This window comes from Anopheles coluzzii, chromosome 2, assembly GCF_943734685.1.
Source record: "Anopheles coluzzii chromosome 2, AcolN3, whole genome shotgun sequence".
In the NCBI taxonomy this organism is placed as follows: Eukaryota; Metazoa; Arthropoda; class Insecta; order Diptera; family Culicidae; genus Anopheles; species Anopheles coluzzii.
Window position 1 is genome coordinate 122,598,505 of NC_064670.1, and position 17,942 is coordinate 122,616,446.

At 45.6% G+C, this 17,942-nt stretch overlaps 1 protein-coding gene across 11 annotated transcripts; it reads right to left on the reverse strand.

Annotated features, from left to right (window-relative positions):
- Positions 1 to 120: 120 nt before the first annotated feature.
- On the reverse strand, positions 121 to 17,725 carry LOC120961523 (uncharacterized). Of its 11 annotated transcripts, XR_005752697.2 has the most exons (7): positions 17,597 to 17,725; positions 16,572 to 16,905; positions 5,956 to 6,408; positions 1,840 to 2,640; positions 1,165 to 1,338; positions 596 to 873; positions 121 to 531 (listed from the first exon to the last, which is right to left on the reverse strand). XR_005752697.2 is itself a non-coding variant. In XM_040385288.2 (6 exons), exons 2-6 carry the CDS (start codon positions 16,614 to 16,616, stop codon positions 805 to 807), a joined length of 1,542 nt encoding a protein of 513 aa, XP_040241222.2. In that variant the 5' UTR covers positions 16,617 to 16,905; positions 17,597 to 17,725; the 3' UTR covers positions 121 to 804. The 11 variants fall into 11 exon arrangements, 10 of the variants coding, with proteins under 10 accessions (XP_040241222.2, XP_040241223.2, XP_040241226.2 ...); XM_040385288.2 differs by having other exon boundaries at positions 121 to 873; XM_040385289.2 differs by lacking the exon at positions 17,597 to 17,725 and adding an exon at positions 17,533 to 17,556 and having other exon boundaries at positions 121 to 873.
- Between the last annotated feature and the right edge of the window lie 217 nt (positions 17,726 to 17,942).

Sequence of the window (17,942 nt, forward strand, 5' to 3'; positions counted from 1 at the left end):
AACAGGTAACTGTTGTAAGGCTTTGTGTCGATTTTCAAATTTTCCGTTAACACAAACCTTAGTGCTCTTGCTTGCAATTTTAATGTCATCATCCCAACGCACCACTACCACTCACCACAATCAAAATTCTTCTTTTGTTTATTTTCACCGTAATTTTCCTTAACAAATGATCACTTTGTAATTGACTGTGATAGAGAGTGAGAAATGGAGCAAAACCATGCGCAGACACACAAACTCACGTCGATTGTTCTTCTGCTCGCATCGCACCGCTTCCATGCACCATGCAAACGAGGAAGGATGAAACGGCTGTGGTTAAACTTAAATGCGATCTCGCAAACAGCACTCTTTATATACCTACACACTTGGTAGAGGCAGAGGTAGTGGTCGATCGTTTTTGCTCTTCTCTTCTCATGTCCCTCCTCTCGTTGGTCTCCATCAAAGGTGTGTGTGCGTGTTAACCTCACTCCCGGGCAAAGAGGAACTTTAAGCAACGCGCAGCAACGGCCATTCTGATTTGAGACCGTTTGTCAACTAAATAGTTTTTAAAAGTACAATAGTGTAAGATCGGTTCATTTCCATGGCTGCCGTAGCTTACTTAGTAGCGCACTGGAAGTAATGACGTTCTGGTGTTCCTGCAGAGGCGCCTGGTGGATGTTTTCTCGTACGAAATTTGATCACTTATCATATTGAAACAAACGATTATTACACGATGACGAACGATGATGATGATGAACGATGATGACTCGATTTGAACAGTGTGTCAGTAGATGGTTAGGGATTGGGGCTGGCGCATTCCATTTGCACTTATTCCTCCTGTTCCTGTTCGGCCAGCATGGGATCGTCGGTGTCAACCAGTTTGCTGGAGATTTCGTCCTATACACGTGGATCGGAAACAGATAGATTAGATTGGGATGATTCTTTGAGTGAGTAGACTTCAAAATACACAGAGAGCTTGCAGTTAGGGACAACAGTTTCATTCATTGGAGAAGCTTGGAAGTAAAACAAACTCGGGATCTGTGATTGTAATCCATTAGTAGCTGCAAACGAGCATCATGCATTAAGAAGCCAGGTTGTGTTGTGTGTACTTTCTTTTTTCGTTACTCTAGATCTAAAAAACAACAACAAGCTAATACACGAATTTCAATCGTAACCGAATGTCTGGACCTCTTTAGCAGCTTCCGGTTCGTTGTCGGCTTCCTCCTCTTCGTCTTCCTCCTCCTCCTCTTCCGCCTCATCCATCTCGATCTGCTCCTGTGCATCTTCACTCTTGCCGGCCAGCGCTGCCGCGGCACGTCGGAGTTCCTGCTCCTCTGCGTCGGCCTCCATCTCTGCTGCGTCCTTTAGAAAGCACAACCGCACATCCGGACACACCGTAGAGAGGAGTACACCGTATTGGTTAGGTGATTCGGAATGAATTTATCATTATCAGAAGAGCAACGATAAAGGCAATGGGGTAAGTAAAGCGTGAAAGGAAAAGTGGGTTAAAATTAAACACACACACCAAGAGATCATTAGGGAAGTAAGCGAAAGTGTGTAGAAATTCAGGGAAGATGAGTGATACACAATGAAACAGATAAGCCTCGAGAGAGTGTAACCTCAGACAGGTGGTGGCGAGAAAGAACTGGAAGAGCTGTTTACACATAATAATAATGGCTTGAGATATGTTGCGCACATTCCGAACGAACGGGGTCATATAAGTAAACAGTGACCATATTTAGAGTAGAATAAACATTATAGCGAAGAAGAGATAGAGCGACGGGGTAGCAGAGCGAAGAGCGAAGAGGTTAAACATCGCGAAACATTCAACACGTTGTAACGTAGCATCACATTCCGTCAAACCTCATCTTCATCGGTGGACGGAGATTCGTGTTCCAGGGACGCTTTCGAGTCCCCAACGACCTGCTCCTGCTTCTTCTCTTCCTCATTTGCGCAGTCTGGTCTCCTTGTCTTAGTGGGGTTTTCTATTTGACTGTCCATTTCTGACTCCGATGATTCATCCTCATCCGTTAGATCCTTCTGTTGCTCCTCTACTTCCATCTGTTCGACATTATTCTCGTCTTGCTCATTGTTCTTTGTTATCGATTGGTTCAATGCGATGTGCTGTTCAACAGCGGACACTGGTTCTTCGTTGACAACCTCTTCCTGAACATCATCTTCCTTGGAGTCTTTGAGCGGAGTCTCATCAACGACAGAAGAGTCCTCATTGGCTTTGTCTTCGAGATCTTCCTGGAGGTCAGCTGCTGGTTCTTGAGTGTCTCCTACGCTCGCTTCATGTTCCATGGAGGTCGTTTCTTCACCTTCATTGGTTGCGTTTGTGTCGTTGGTGACTTGAGGATCGTCATTGCTTTGTACCACGGACACTTCCTTTGTCTCGTTTTCCACGGTTTGCGGTTCATCTGGATCATCATTTGAGTCAATTACAGCTTCTGATTCATCTTCCTGCTTCTCAGGAGTGTCATCTTCTTTCAATTCCTCCGTCGTAACTGTTTCTGTCAGGTCCTTCAGGGCCTCTGTGACATCGTCAGCAGTACTTTCACTCACTTCCACGTCCTTCTCCTCTTCGTTCGTTTCAGTATCTTTCACTTCCTGTTCCGATTGCAGCTCCTTCTCCCCAGCCTCTTCCGGTGGAGCCTTTGCCGCCTAATTTCAATTGAATGTAGGTGCACAGCAGGTATATATGGGTGTGTATGTGAGTTTTTGATGGATGAATTCAGCCAATTTTGGGGTGCAACGTCAGTAAGGTTTGTGCAGGGATTTTGGAAAATGTTCGATGGAAGGGAAAAAAATCGAAATGAAACGTGATTATTCATAATGGAAAGGGGTAAATGTAATAATGTTAAATGACATCAAATCTCTTACAAACGGCGTCACTGTATTAGTCATCAACAGCTGGCAATTTCACGCTCCATTTCGGATATTCATTAATTGCATGATTCAGCATCAATTGTTGCAATCAAGCGCCTACATTACATCGAGAAGCAAAAGATTAAATTAATCTCACTCTAGCAGAGAACCGAGCTCACACAGATGGTCAAACGAAAAGCTGATACGACTTATCTGAATGATAAGCTCGTGTACTACAATGTGTGTGTCGATAAATTAGTTAGACAATTCAACACAACACAACACAAATGCATCATGCAGAGCACAGTAAATAGGAACAGTATTAGTCATCAGCCAAGATATCGATCGATTTTCCTTACTTTTATTTTAGACGCTAAAGCTAAAAAAGGGTATAAATCTTTCGCTACGATGTATTTGGGGTGGTGGATGTATATGCCGCGCTGCTGGGGTGTTTTTTTGTATAATCGCTTGTAATCGCGGGGATAGACTTTTGCTTTTATTTCCTGAACCTTGTTTTCACCTCTCTCGTAGTGCTATAATCGTGCTCTTGCTAATTTTAATATAGTATATGTATATAATGAGGCCGCGGCATAATATTCTACTCAACATCTAACGAAGCGCATTTGAATTAAATGGGGACAAAACTCGCAATAAAGTGCAACCCATTTGCTTCTCGAAAAACAAAAAGGCGTTGGCTACACCTCTAAAAATGTGGATTCAATCCTAACTGTTCTCGCGTTCAAAGTGTTAATTACTTCCCCCCTTTGCTTTGCTTTTGATTTCCGGCTTTAGTTCAGTTTTATATTGAGCTAACTAACTCTTCTCCATCGGATGACCGTGTAGGGTGGGGTGTGTTTGTATGTACCGTGTTTGGTGTACGTGTGATACGTTTCGTTTTCAGGTTTGTAATGTAGTGTGTTTACCCTTTTTTTCGTTCCCCTACTGTATCGTTTGTTTAAATCAGTATTCTACCATTTCCTTATCGCTGCTTAGCATACAGAATAATAACACGCATAAGATAAAGTTACGACTTTACGCGCAATATAAGAGATAAATTAATTTTGTAGAGCGCACAGCTCATTTGAGAATGTTTTGTTTGAAAATTTTGACGAATGTAATATATAAATCTATGTGCCAAACATTACTTTGTAATCGTGAGCTCTCACTGAATGAATTATTTCAAAACTAACGCCGCATCTTTTCGACCCCGCCCGCCGGCCCGCTTCGCTTTTTCGACTGATTATCGTTGTAAATCTATTTGCTAACAAGAAAAAGGCGGCACACAAATGAAAAGAGAGTAAAATTGCACACTAGTTTTGAGGTATAGGTCAGAGAGATTGATTAATGTTCGCGCTCCCCTCTGTTCTAACTAACCACTGCCACTAACTCTTGCCTATTTACGCACAAACGTTCTTCACAAGAGGCGCGCGCGCGCGCCTAACAGTTAGCATCGCCTACTACGTAGTGTATCACCTTACTAATATACCGGGATACCACGCGGGGCTATAAGGAATGGCTTCTATATTGGAGGGGGGGGGGGGGGGTGTTTTTTTACTTGCGCTTCTCTGCCGCTTGCGATGCTGTCATCATTAGCGGTTAAGCGCAATCGGAAGCACACGCACAGGTTCCTGCCGTCCGTTTGCAAGAGCATGTGTGGAAACATGTCGAAATAATCCATCGTCACCATCGCATGCTGGTGTTTGCCGGTCGCGATGAGACTGGTAAAATAACTTTAATATATACGGTGTGTGTATGTGTCTTTTCAACTACGGGTTAGCTTTCCATCCCCATTTCATCGTGCGCATTGCATTGTGTGTGCTTATCGGTTACTTTGTTTGCGAAACAACCGCTAAACCCCACTTTCTGCTGGTATAATATGCCCAAGCCAGAGAGAACGTGACGAAAGGTGTACAAGGCGGGCACAGAGAGACTCTCTTGCATAAGAGACAGTTTTCTCGATGCCGTTGTCGCACAACAGCATTGCGAAACGGCTGATATCATTCAGGGCACAGTTGTTTGTGACCCGGCAAGGCCACACACGCAAAAAACAGGTGCGTCAATGCAAACAAACGTTAATGGAAGGACTTTTAACGCTTTTTTTTCCAAAACAAGTTATTCAAATGATTTTAGTTCCCTCATGCAGGATCAAACAGGGATAAACAAAGAAAGTCCCACTACGAGAGTCACTCAACCGATAAACAAAAACCCTACACTAATCCGATAACCTAAACGGAACCTTTTCCTCCTGACTTGTCAAAGGCTGGCCATTGCACGTGTTGCGCGCTGTGCCATTGCTACAGAACAATCTCTAATCCTTGGGCGGGCTGACCTCGGCAGGAGCTTAGACGATTGCATCCGATGCGAAATCGATCAAACGTTAAATTACGGCGCGTTATTATTTCCCTCGGAATCTACCCGCGGAACCTTAAATCTACCAAACAATATATGTATATGCGCGCACGCGACAGAGAACGGGAAAAGGTGGAAGAGTGTGGTGTTGTGTGTACTTTCATTGGATTAGAGTAGTGTGGCGTAGCAGCAGGATAGAGTTCGAGATGTCACTCCATCATTATCAAGGTTACAACCGTGCAGAGTTCTGTGGAGGTTACCGTGTCGGCAGTGTTTGCTACGGCCATGGAGTTTACTACTCTCTCTTGTGAGGTGTATGTTGTTAGTCTCTTATCTTTACTGCATTGGGCCTTCCATTTGGGGGGTGGAAGGTATATATGTTATGGAAGTTGCTAAGCTTGGAAGTAATGTTAGTAATGCTGTATAGTACAACAAATCAAATGTAATGTTCATTATCAAATTGCCGTTCGATGACGCTTCATATTTTCATACCGCATATTCTTTTGGCGCCCTAAAATTGGTAAAGCAACACACTAAAACGCAAATTGTTAGATAGGGCAACCAACACAAACACAGCACACAGCACACACGGGAGAGCACACAGGCAGCGCGAGCGCTCGCTCGGGGGTGTTGTTGGGCGTGTTAAATTTTTGCTGTTTTAATTTGATTTTCTGTGCAGAGCGACTCCTGCCACACGGCCCTGTCCTCATGGGCCAAATGCGGACCGCTGCGTTACTGTCCACGCCTCGTGCTAACTCAAACCTCGTTCGCGCCCTCGGCCTCCGCTCCATCACCGGCTCCAGCACCGTTGTTGTCTTCAGTCTTGTTTTCTTTGTTCTCGTCCTCGTCCTCGGCGGCCGCGGTGGTGGCGTTGTCGTCGTCGCCGGTGGCAGGTGGTGCTGTTGTCTCGTCGCCGTTTTTGTGCTCCGGCTCGGGTGCCGCCGGGGCCGCCAGCTTCAGGAACACCTCCAGATTGTCCACCTCGTTGGCCATGTCGAAGTCGTCGTAGTCACCGCAGTACTCGGTGTCGTTGAACAGCTGCGGGGGTAGGGCGTGCCGCGGGTTCGGATCACTGATCGTGCAGCCTTTGTGCTGGGCGTTCGTCTGCATAAAGTCCTTCTCGCCCTCCTGGCCCGGCTCTGTGATGTCGATCACCGTATACTCTATGTGCTTGCTGTCCATGATCATCGTGACCCGCTGTTGGCGCTTCTTCACCTGCAAAGGGGGTAGAAGAAGAGGAAGAAACGTTTCAGTAAACAGATAGGACGCATATTTCCAACATCAAGCTCAAATGCTGCGATGAATTTATTGCCTCTATTATATCCCGCTGAGAAATCTATCAGCATTCCACTCGCATTAGGTAAATCTTCATAAGGTAAACGCAAAAAAACACACACACAGAACGGACATTAAAAATTGCCCTCCCGTTCAACATGTCTAGCCGCCGGTGTGTGCCTGAGGACGCAGGACAGGCGAGTGGCATGTTTGTTTGTATTTTGCATTGGCCAATCTACATAAGTACACTCATTAGTTCTGTCGTAAGCCAACGGTGGCAACGAAACTTGATGCTTGCAGAGAAACGATCTTCTCTAAACGCTATTTTCCCGGTTGTGATACCCCCGGTAGGAAAGAGAGTACACTGATCTCATGTACTAATATTTCACGCATGTAGTACGTGTCTCACGTGTCATCACAGAATGTCCAACGGACTTAAATCGTCTCGCCTCGTTCACGGACATTCAAGCAATTAATCAAGTGCGGAAGAAATAGCCACACCAACTGGTGGCAATGATGATGAACTCTTTGGCAAACGATTTTACGAAAAATTTCTTCAAATTCCGGTTTCAGAGTGATTTGAAGAGCCGAGAATAGATTTCCTAGAAGAGCTGTCTACACACAGGGAACAAAGATCTTTAAGATGTCCCATTAAATTAAGCAGTTCCTTTATGTCTGGAGTCGAACGACCTTGTCCTTCTGCTTGGACGACATCTTGGGATATTCAAGATCTTCCTGGATTCCTTTGTTTTTGTCCCCTTTTAAACCCAACTAATGTCTTTGTTTACATGCCCACCAATTATCTTTGTGGACATTCCGACGACCTCATCTGATCGCCATGTGTGTGTTGTCACTACTACTCTAAGACACTACGACACTAAGTTGTAACATCACTGTGGTGCTAAAATTAGTACAAACAACAACCTCATGCTTGTGACTCTTTCTCTTCCAACGGACTTTCCAACTGTCACAAGCGCTTTTACGTTTCTGTTTGCACTTTCCACTAACATTTTGAACCCATTTCCCTGAGTGCTGCAGTTGGCTGCAATACAGTCACCCAACCTGAAGACCTTGCAGGTTGACTTGTTGGTCATTTCGAATTACACGTTTGAAGTAAGTTTTCCATAAAATAAATTGACAAGGTCCCAATGATGGTCCCCTACACAGCGCACATTACACTAACCAAGTGTCTAACCGCAAACCAATTCGACATGCAGATCAACCATAAATAAACCAAGCGTGATGCTCCAGATAGATATCGACGTGATCTTCCACACGATCAACATCGTTCAATCGGCTCGCTCCAATCGACACGGGAGCGATCACCACATCATCCACCTTCTTCTCACTAGCTCAAGCTACAAAACCATCCTGCTGCACCATGCTGTAATGTGCAGATTTATGAGCATAATATTTTCATTCACCTATTAATCCTACACAGTTCCATCACTTCTGCTTTCCCTCCTTGCATTTTCTCCCTAGCATTTTCTTGCTACCATTACCTCCTACATGCCGACAACACACACGTTAGGTTTTCAAGCGCAAGGAAATGCTATTTTTGCATATCATCTGACTCGGTTTTCCGCGGTTTTCTACCCACTCCTCCCACCTTCAGAGGGAAAAGGAGAGGGAACGGGCAAACATTTCATTCAATCATTTCCCATCACTCACAGCTGGTAATTGCTACACACGACGCGTATTCTTCCTCTTCCTGGCGGGTAAAACTCGGCAAAACACAGATACAGAGGAAGAGAGAGAGAGAGAAAGAGAAAGGAAGAGCACGATCGAGCATCATTGCACCAGGTTGGGGGAAAAGTTTAGGATTTCCCTCTGTGCTGTTTCATAATTTCTGCCCCGTTTGACGAACCTTTAGCGCGTGGCGCGGGATGAAAATTCAAACACCCAACACAAACACCAACACGCTGGTGTCGGGTGTATGTGTGTGTATGTTTGCCAAATCACTAAAAATACAGGAGACAGTCCTCGCTAGCATGTCGTCGTGGTTTTCGTTCGACTGTAACATCAGAAGCGCGCATCTACAAGAAAGTAATGCTGATGCTGTATCGGTGCAAACAACAAACCCAACACACGAGCAGCCACAGTATGATCCTAGACGATCATAACACAAACAACATCGCTGTCCGGCATGAACTACATACATCTGTGTGTGTCTGTTTGGTGAGCGAAAGGGGAGGGCGATTATTTAATTCAACTCTGTGATGTGATGGCTTCGCTGTGACCGTCATCATCATCATCATATCGCCCCACGGGGCCATCGAGGATCGCGCGCGCAAAACACCACACGCAAAAGCAAGGGTGATAGATAAAATTAGATCTTCGATCTTCTTTTTTTTTGTTGAGGCGAGGACAGACACGACCCAAGAAGAAGGCATCGTACTACTACAGAACGTCCACGGACTGAAACGGAAGTAGCGTGTCGTAAGAGGATGAACGAAAGAAGGAAGAGCGGATCTTCATCGGAGCGCAGATACCGATCGAGAACGAGCTACACACACCACGACGGGTTCAAACTTGTTTGTTAATGTTATTTTGATCGCGATCGTGATTCGGGACAGAGATAGATATCAACAACAGACATGCGTTGTGTACTTTTTCGTTAGAATAACACCATTTGTGCAATGTTATTACCAGTGTCGCAAATATTTCCATTGTCACATCGTTCACTTTTAAATGGACCATAAACTCAACATCGGACACAGCCAAAACGGTTGATACAGCTGCACACACCACAATGCATTTCTTCATCCCCATTGTGGTGATTTATGGCCGTAAATATGGCCCCGTAACGGTCCGTTGAAGGTAAACCATTTAGTGGCCCAATTCTGCACGTTATAATCTCAGGGCGAAGATGACTGCTAGAGAACACCCGCCAGTGGCATGACTAAATCCTTTGACGGACACATGCCACACTCGTTAAGCGTTTCTCACCCAGAACGCACTAACTGTCAATCGAGCAGCAAAATGGAGGTAAAATATGGACTCGTTTTATTCATCTTTGCTTCTACATCAAATTTGCATCCCAACTGACCTAACCAATTGTACCCTCTGTGCTTAGGTCGCATAAGACACCTCTCATTTGGCGCAACGGCGAAAGAACCCTGCTACAGCGCAAGTATTATCTCATCCGAGGCGTTGATATTTTTAAGAGAATGTTTCACGATCACACGACCACCACGATCTCTACCACCCTTCCTATCCCCTTCCGGACGCACTTTTGCGGAAGTGAGGAAGACACAGTGTTGCTTTGAAGAATGAGGAAGCGAACTCGAACGCTTCACGCCGTCAGCCCTGACATTAAAGTATGCGTCGAGAGCAATTATCTCGTCAGTTTTGTCGCACATTCGCACAATCTTCCCTCTCTCCCATCCATACAGAGTTACAAACACACATCAACGATCGTGTCACATTAACACGGCAAAAAAGCAGGGTGTGTGAGATTCGCACAACCATCTGGTGCGCCGTTGTGATGTGGTATTTAAAAGTCACAAATTATAATCGAACTCGAAGCGTTGACAGTAACATCTCTTTTCTTGTTGATCCTGATGTTTGTGGAGGTGAGGGGAGTTTGATTGATCTTGGAATTAACCACATAGAACACAATTGAGAACTCCTAGAATCTCATGAAAGGTTAAGTAACGCTTTAACCACAAGCAAAACATGTGTAGTAGAACGAATTTCTCTTCTGTACTAACAACCAATGTCAAACCCGACAGATACTGCTACGAAGCATCCACTTGGCTGTTCTTCTTACGGATCATAGACATCCGTCACGGTCAGCGACCAAAGCCGCAATCAAGAAGATGATCATGGTGAAAGCAGCGACCACTATTTGTTAGCTGCACAACTACTAATCATACGAGCACACCTGCCATTGTAATACATCATCCTGAGGTTGAGGAGCTCTTGTGGCCCATGCAACAACAGCATAGCACACTGCACAATGCATGCGAGTCTGGTCGGGCGTTAAATAATGCTCATTTGTTTACATCATCTGAATGCGGCGATAGAAGAAGCAGCATAGAATATCAAAGCGTGTCTCTGCTGATCGTAATTCCTCCCGTCTCGATGATTGAGCTATGGTGTAACAGGTGTTTCGTGTCGCGAAGATCACAGATCAAACCACGGGGGCGGGGATCGCACGTGTGCTGCCGATCAGGTGATGATCTTCAGCCGTGCAAAACCACACAGGTATGTCTGCTCTCACAAACTTTATGTAGACTTCGATATCCCCATCTCTCTCTCTCGCTCTCTCAATTCTCTCTACCTCTCTTACACACGTGAACTAGGGCATTGCACTTGAGATGCGAAATTCGATCGCGAAAGGGTCAATGGCCTTTCCGCGAAGAGGGGAGGGGGGTGGGGCTTTTCGATCATGGCCATCTTCATCTCGCGCACCCCCAAACGAACCCGACAGTGGCGTCAGTCTTCACGCCTCACTGTGTCACGTCACAGCATGCGCCAAAGATGTTGTGATGCCCCACACCGCACTCAGTTTATTGAGGTTTTGAGGCATTGCGGAGACGCAGGAATGCGCGTTAGGGCGCCAGTTAAAGTCGTCGCTCAGCTACGAATCAATCATTTTAACTGTACAATCAATTGTTGGACAATTGGTTTGTTGTGTTTAAACACACTTGCGATCGTGTGATCGCTTTCGCGGTGAATGGCGATCTGTGTCTTTCGGTGAGGATCTACGAGGATCGTTATTGACTGTAGCAGCAGGCCTGTTTATTACAAACAGCAGCATTTTCGTCTCGTTACATAAACCTACTCATTGTCAAAACAGTTCTTCTGTCGAAAATGTTTTCTCGTCTCTCGCAATAAATCTTAATCGTTATCATATCTTTCGCTAGGAAACAGTTTCTTCTCCTTTCAATCTATAAAGCCAACGAAGGAAGCGCGCAGCAAAAAAGCACAAAAGAATGCCGAAGAATTAACATGTCCCCAAACTAGCATTTCTATATCTGCGGTCTGCGGTTAATTGGGAAATGTACAAATTATTGTAGTCTTTGCTCGTGTTCGCGCTGCCTGTAGCCCGAAAAGCAAACACACCAACGACGACAATTAACGACAACGACTGATACCGATCGGAATGTGTCGCTCGCATGCTGCTTCAACGACGATTTTAAGCCAGCCGACTCGGCAGAGAGCAAGGGAACCGCATGATGTTATTCGGTTTTTTTTTTTTGCTACAATCACAAGTTACAGTGCCAAGTGCGCAAACAGGGGGTACAACACACCTTTGGGTCTAGCTTAAACAAGATGTTTCCCCCTCCTTTCAAGAATAACAGCTCATTCTCGTGTGTGTGTTTGTGTGTGAGGTTCTGTTTTGGCTTAGCAAAAGGTCTGTGTGTTTAAAATTCGCCAACTTTCAAGGACACCTGTAGGTCTCTTTCGCCTGCTTTGAATGGCTCACGATCACCGTTATCGACACATCCGTCAATGAGAACAGTGAGAATAGAGCTCTCCTTTCTTCTTTCTTGCTCTGATCACTGATCACCACTTTCCTTTTCAACAGAACCAACAGCAACAGCTCGAACGGTTGTGCTTCTTGCAGGGGGATCGGGTGTCGAATGACTTTCTTTCCACCGTCGTCGGACTGATGCAATGCTGTGGTGCCGCCGTGTGTGTCTATTTATGTGCGAACTGTCCACCTCAAAGCAAGTGGCTCCGCCACCCGGTCACCTTACACCCGAAAAGTGCTCGGTGAACACATTTCCATCTGCTCTTCGCAAGCATTTTAATGAATAACACACAAAACCGAAAATATTAACACCGGCCGCTTTCGTTCGGTTAACCCCCGGGACTGTGTTGAAGCCGACTTCCCGGCGAGCATTGGGTGAGGAAGCAGGGCAATTAAAATCAAATTATCTAATTTGCTCACAGTCTCTTTCGAAGTTTGCAAGACGCCACCCGGCGCACACGCGTTGGCTCGGGACGAACATGCGTAAGATCGGTTCGGTTTGAGTGCATACAAATAGCACGCACAGCCGTGCGCACACACATACGCGGTGAAGCTATACCGTACAGAGTTTGTACGTGCGTCTCCTGAAAGCAAATAAAATTAGCTAACAAAATAAATCATAAAACACTACTTCTTTGTTGGTTTTAAATTAAATAGCACTCCGGTAACGGGCATACAAACACATCAAAAGCGACCAAAACGAAACGAGAGACTCTCCCTCTTTCGGCAACAATGTGTTACAATGTTTGCTGAGCGATTCGGTTTCCTAAGCATGTTAGATATGCAACGTTCATGCGGTCAACGAATTCGATGTGGGATGTGTATAGTAAAGCAGTCGTTTCGCACTGAACCATACTGAACACAGCTTAGCAGCATAGTCATTTGGCCAAATATAGAAGCGATCTTCTCGCACTGCCAAATCCGTTCCAATGCAACATAAAAGTGGTGGCACGTCGATTATAAAGGTTGAACGGATGCTCGAAAGACGTTCTCCTTGAACGATCAATCCACCCGTTTGGTTGATGGGGGTGGCCTTGACTGATTCTTTATTTGGAAACCACAAGGAGAGAGAAAGAGAGAAGAAACACTCGCATCTCTATTTCGTAACTCCGGGTCAGCGTGACAGCGTGATTTTTTTTGTCGCATAGTGAATATTCAAAGGTGACGTAGCTACAAAGATAAGCAAAAGTACAGTTTCGTCAGTATGTAATGATTTCTTCCCACATAAAAAGTGTAACACAACACCTTTATAAAAACATCTAATCTACGGTCTCAAAATAAAACCATTTTTCAAACGTTTATCGTCTCAAAGTTACGAAGCATTTCCATCCTAAATGTTTTTGCAACACATTGCACGTAGTTGTCCATCTGGATCGTTCGCTTTCGCTGCAATATTTACTTTATTTCGTGCCTTTTAGTTGGCACATGTTACAGTCGCCATAAAACAATAAATACACTCAAGCTCAGCTCAGTGGATAGCAACAGCAGATGAACCATCGCCATTGAAGGTGCTTTTGAAGATTGCATTAACGCTACTTCGTATGAGGCGGTGGACAAACGAAGTCTCTGAGTCAAACGGAGCTTAAATTCCGTACGAAATATAACGGTGTATTTTTCATTGCTACATCCCAAAAACACATGAAAACAAATCCCTCTATTCCTCTTAATTGCCCTACAGAAAAGAATGCTTTTAACAAAAGCACTGCCACCGCACACATCAGACACATTATTCCTTCCGCAACCCTTCATTGCACACTGAATTCGATCAAGCTAAGTGAGCCGTAACGCACGGCTCGTGGACGGGAGATACGATCATGCTAGCTCTTCCCACCCAATCCAGACCCAGTTCCGATCGTTCTATGCCACACGGACCAGTCATTCCGCTTGAATAATGATAAGCCCGTCCACCTCACGATACGGTTCCATCCGTTCTTCACCGCGCAGGCAGGCAAGATCAGTCTACCAAAACCAAACTGGGCCCTCGCCGGAAGAGGTGATCGCTTTTGGGGTGGAAGTGGGGGTTTTGTGCGACGACCCAACCGACACCACCGCGTGTGCTGCACATTTATTGCACACTAATTAGATGCATTATGTACGCGCCAACGCTTGCCGCACCACCGCCACAATCGAATTGTGTTTTCCCCCGGAGTGCTGTCATTTATGCTCCCGGTGGGCACCTTTCGGGCGCAACAATCGCTCGCTATTCGGCAGGCCATGACTGAATGACTAAAATATAAGAGAAGATAAAATGTTAAAAAGTAGAACGAAACTGAGATCGAAAATTAATATGAATTTTGTTATTCCTTTTTCTGCTCAGTACGGTCCCGCCAGCCTGTACAAGGGAACATTCCAAACCCTCTTTCAGCTTATCTGAGATGTTGCCCGGGAACAAACGAATCCAATGCGCCTTTGAGCTGCATAGTACGATCAGTAGAGCTGCGATTAACACGCAAACAGATCGCGCCATTAAAATTCATCCAACGGGCAGCAGTGTGCTTGGCTTAAAAAAGCTTTACTATCAAGGCCCATATATTCGATTGGCATTGCCTGCCGAGAAATTTTCTACGTTCCAATCTTCGAGTCAGAATGCAACCAGTTAGAATATATATGGACCCATGCGCGTGTGTGTGTGTGTGTGTTGGACTAACGGGAACACCATTTTTGCCAATTATTATTTTGTGCCAAACGAAGCGAACAGTGCGCGGCGCGGCATAACTCACACAGAGTGCAGCGGCGGCAACCATGGGCAACCACAGGCCAACTTGAATCGGTTAGTTGAACTTTATTTAATGCGTCATCCTACACGCCTTTACCGTACGACAGGAAGTGACTGTAATGGAATAAGAGAAAATAAAGCGTAGCGTCGACTGTGTTTCATTTGGACATAAAACGCGCAGCTAAAATGAAATTATTTTCCTTTCCCTGTAGCCCTAACCCTGTTTGCTCTGCAGCCGTTTTGCACATCGGATAAATATTTCAATTGCAAATAAACATCCGCATGCTGGCGGTAGACACTCTCTTACACGGTTGAACTTCCGTCCTTCGAATGATCGTGTCTGCATCGATCGTGCCACACTGCACCTGAAGTGGGTGAAAGAAGATCTTCCTAAATAAATATCGCACAGGGACAGGCAAGTGAGCATACAGATGTTACATTTACAATGTAACGGAGCAGCAGCAGCTTCGTCTGCATAATTAATGCATGATAGCGTCGCATGATACTGCTCGCCCATCTGCTTCCATGTTCAAGCTTATCGGCCACTTATTGAACACTTGAAATAAATGGATTCAAAAACAACCTCGCTAATGAGCTAATTGACTGGAGTGGTCCAAACCCCGTTTGATAAGAAAAATATCAATCCCATCCCTCACATTTCCTGTGCCATTCCATTGCACAGACAACAAAGATAGCTGCTACATTTGTAAGCCCTACCCTTGTCCTGCTGTGGTCTCGTTTTTACCCCTACTGCAAGCGCATTGGGGTGTGTCCGGGGAGTTCAACTTAAATGTGAATCACTGATTACATTAAATCCAGCTCCGTGGATGCATCGGGCGTATCAAACCATGCGTGCGTTCTACTCATTCTTCCCTCTGCTATCGCTCTTGGAAGCATTTTTTAAAGTTTGTGTTTCAACTCACAACGACTTCTCTAGGGAATTAGTACAGAGCATTCTCGACGTCTTTGACTGCGCTATGAATCATAGGTTGTGGTCCCTTCCTAAACGATGGACGACAAATCGCCGATGCCAGTTGAAGCAAGCATACCCTCGATACGTTACAGCGCTTTATGGAGCCGTTCCATGTTTGTGTGCTTCAAACGCATGACGACAAAGACTCACACACCATGCGATGACTGGGCCGGGCAGCTAATAGGGATGGGAACTGATGCATGACATCATCCATAGGCCACAACACACCATTTCTCCGGGCTGTATGTCGCCCGGAATGTGCTGTATGATTCCCCAATTTCTGATCTGAGTCTTTTTTCGATTCGAGGAACATCAAAGTTGGCTTCGAAATGCATTTTCATGTTGGAATGCCGTTGGAATCACGGACACCTCATGGGCTCTTTTGCACCTAGAGCAAAGAAGACACACCGCGCTAGGGAAGCAAGTTCAAGTACCGCTTCTTCTGACCATGTAGGGGTGGTTGGGCCGGTTTCTAATCGCGTACGAAGCAAACAAACGGAAGTTAATCAACTTGCGCCCTCCCGCTGCTGTTGCTTGTATCATTCTGTCTTTTCTTCTCTTTCCTTGTTAGTTGCTTTCTTTCTCTCTCTCTTTCTCTATTGGGACGGGAGATTTTTGCTCGCTTTTCGGCTTACCAAACACACAACACACGGCGTGTTGTATTTCTTTTTTCTATACGCGATTATTTATAACTGTTACACTACGGTCGCTAGAAACAGACAGAAACACATACATACACCGGGTGCCGATACACACTTGCTTGAACCATATAAAATTGAAGCATGCCCAGCTATCCCGGGCGCGGTCGGGTGGGATGCCGAGGGGTGGGTGTTGGTTCACTCCCCGTTCATGGCCATGGCCAAGAGAAAGAGTCGAGATCCCGTGTACTGCGCCTCCCCCTATTCGCGTATCCTTCAGCTCAGAGCACTTACCTCTTTGTTGCCGGACATTCCACTGATGTACACTTTGATAACCATTTTGATGTGATTTTCCTGTGGCTGCTGTGTGGAATTTGGATGTGTTGTGTCGTCGGCCGCACTGCGAAGGGGGATGCTGCTGCTGCTGTTGCTCGAGACGGTTCTTTCTTCGCTCACACACTCGGCACGTTCTTCTAATTTCTTCACTCACACTAAAGGACTCTGCTTTCTTTTCTTTTTCTGTCCGCTCGTCACAAGCGGAACGCGCACTTTGCCTTTTTTATTTCTACCTTCTCAAACTCGGATAACTCGCAACTCGCCAAAGTGCACGCACTGTAGCCGTGAACCGCTAGAGGGAAGGGAAAAAGAAGAATAAGCACACTGGCGACTGGGCACGCAATCAAATCACTAACGACCACCTTCACCATCACCACCACCACCACCACCACCACCTGCTAAAATGGAATTTTGGAAAGATAAACTGCACCAGCCCGAGAAAGGGGTTGAATTGGCAGAGCTCCCCTTTTTTGGGGATGATAAATATCGACAGAAAATATGAATGCTATCTTTCCAAGGACAACACACACACATACACACACTAGATCACGCACTCCACCGAAAGTGAGAGACGTTTGCGTCAAGGAACACTCCGGGAAGGTTGCTACGGAACACACGAAAGGATTTTTTTTGGGACAGAGAAACCAGTAGGCGTGAAGGGACGCACCCAAAAAGACAAGAAAAGTCCCTGAAATAATTGTTAAACACCCCTCGAAAGGTCGCTCCACACATACACACACGCACGCACTCTTCCGACCCGGTTCTACGAAACAGTGGGGGGGACGGGGACGAGACAAACGTTTTTGATAAAAATCTTCCGACGCCGAAGAAGAAACTGCAACAATAACGCCGCACCAAGGCTCTATCGGTTTCCTCTCGGACGGGATATCTATAGATTCTTCTCGATACACACACACACCACGCCTCAATATGTGCGTTCCCTCACTGGGCGGTAGATCCCGCAAATCGGTATAGATACGCACCACAGAGTTGGATGCTTCGGGTGCTCTTGACTCGCTGCTACTTGCTTGGAAACTCGTCGCGGGCGGTTTTCTTGAATGCCGTCGTACCAGCCCAAGTTCTGCAATCGAATGGAAAATCACCGAAGGGGCAAGCAAGGAGCGGTAGAGGAAATAGCACGCAAGGGGATGACAGTCTTGACATGAGCCCCAACACGTCAACGCGCATGAAGCGCTTTCAAACTGACCGTTAGCTTTTTCCATCGCAAAACGCTTATAAAACATAATAAAAAGTGTAAATTTACTTGTTTTTATTTTGATTACTTCTCAAAATTGGATTTATTTTCTGCAGTTTCAAGAAATTATGTTT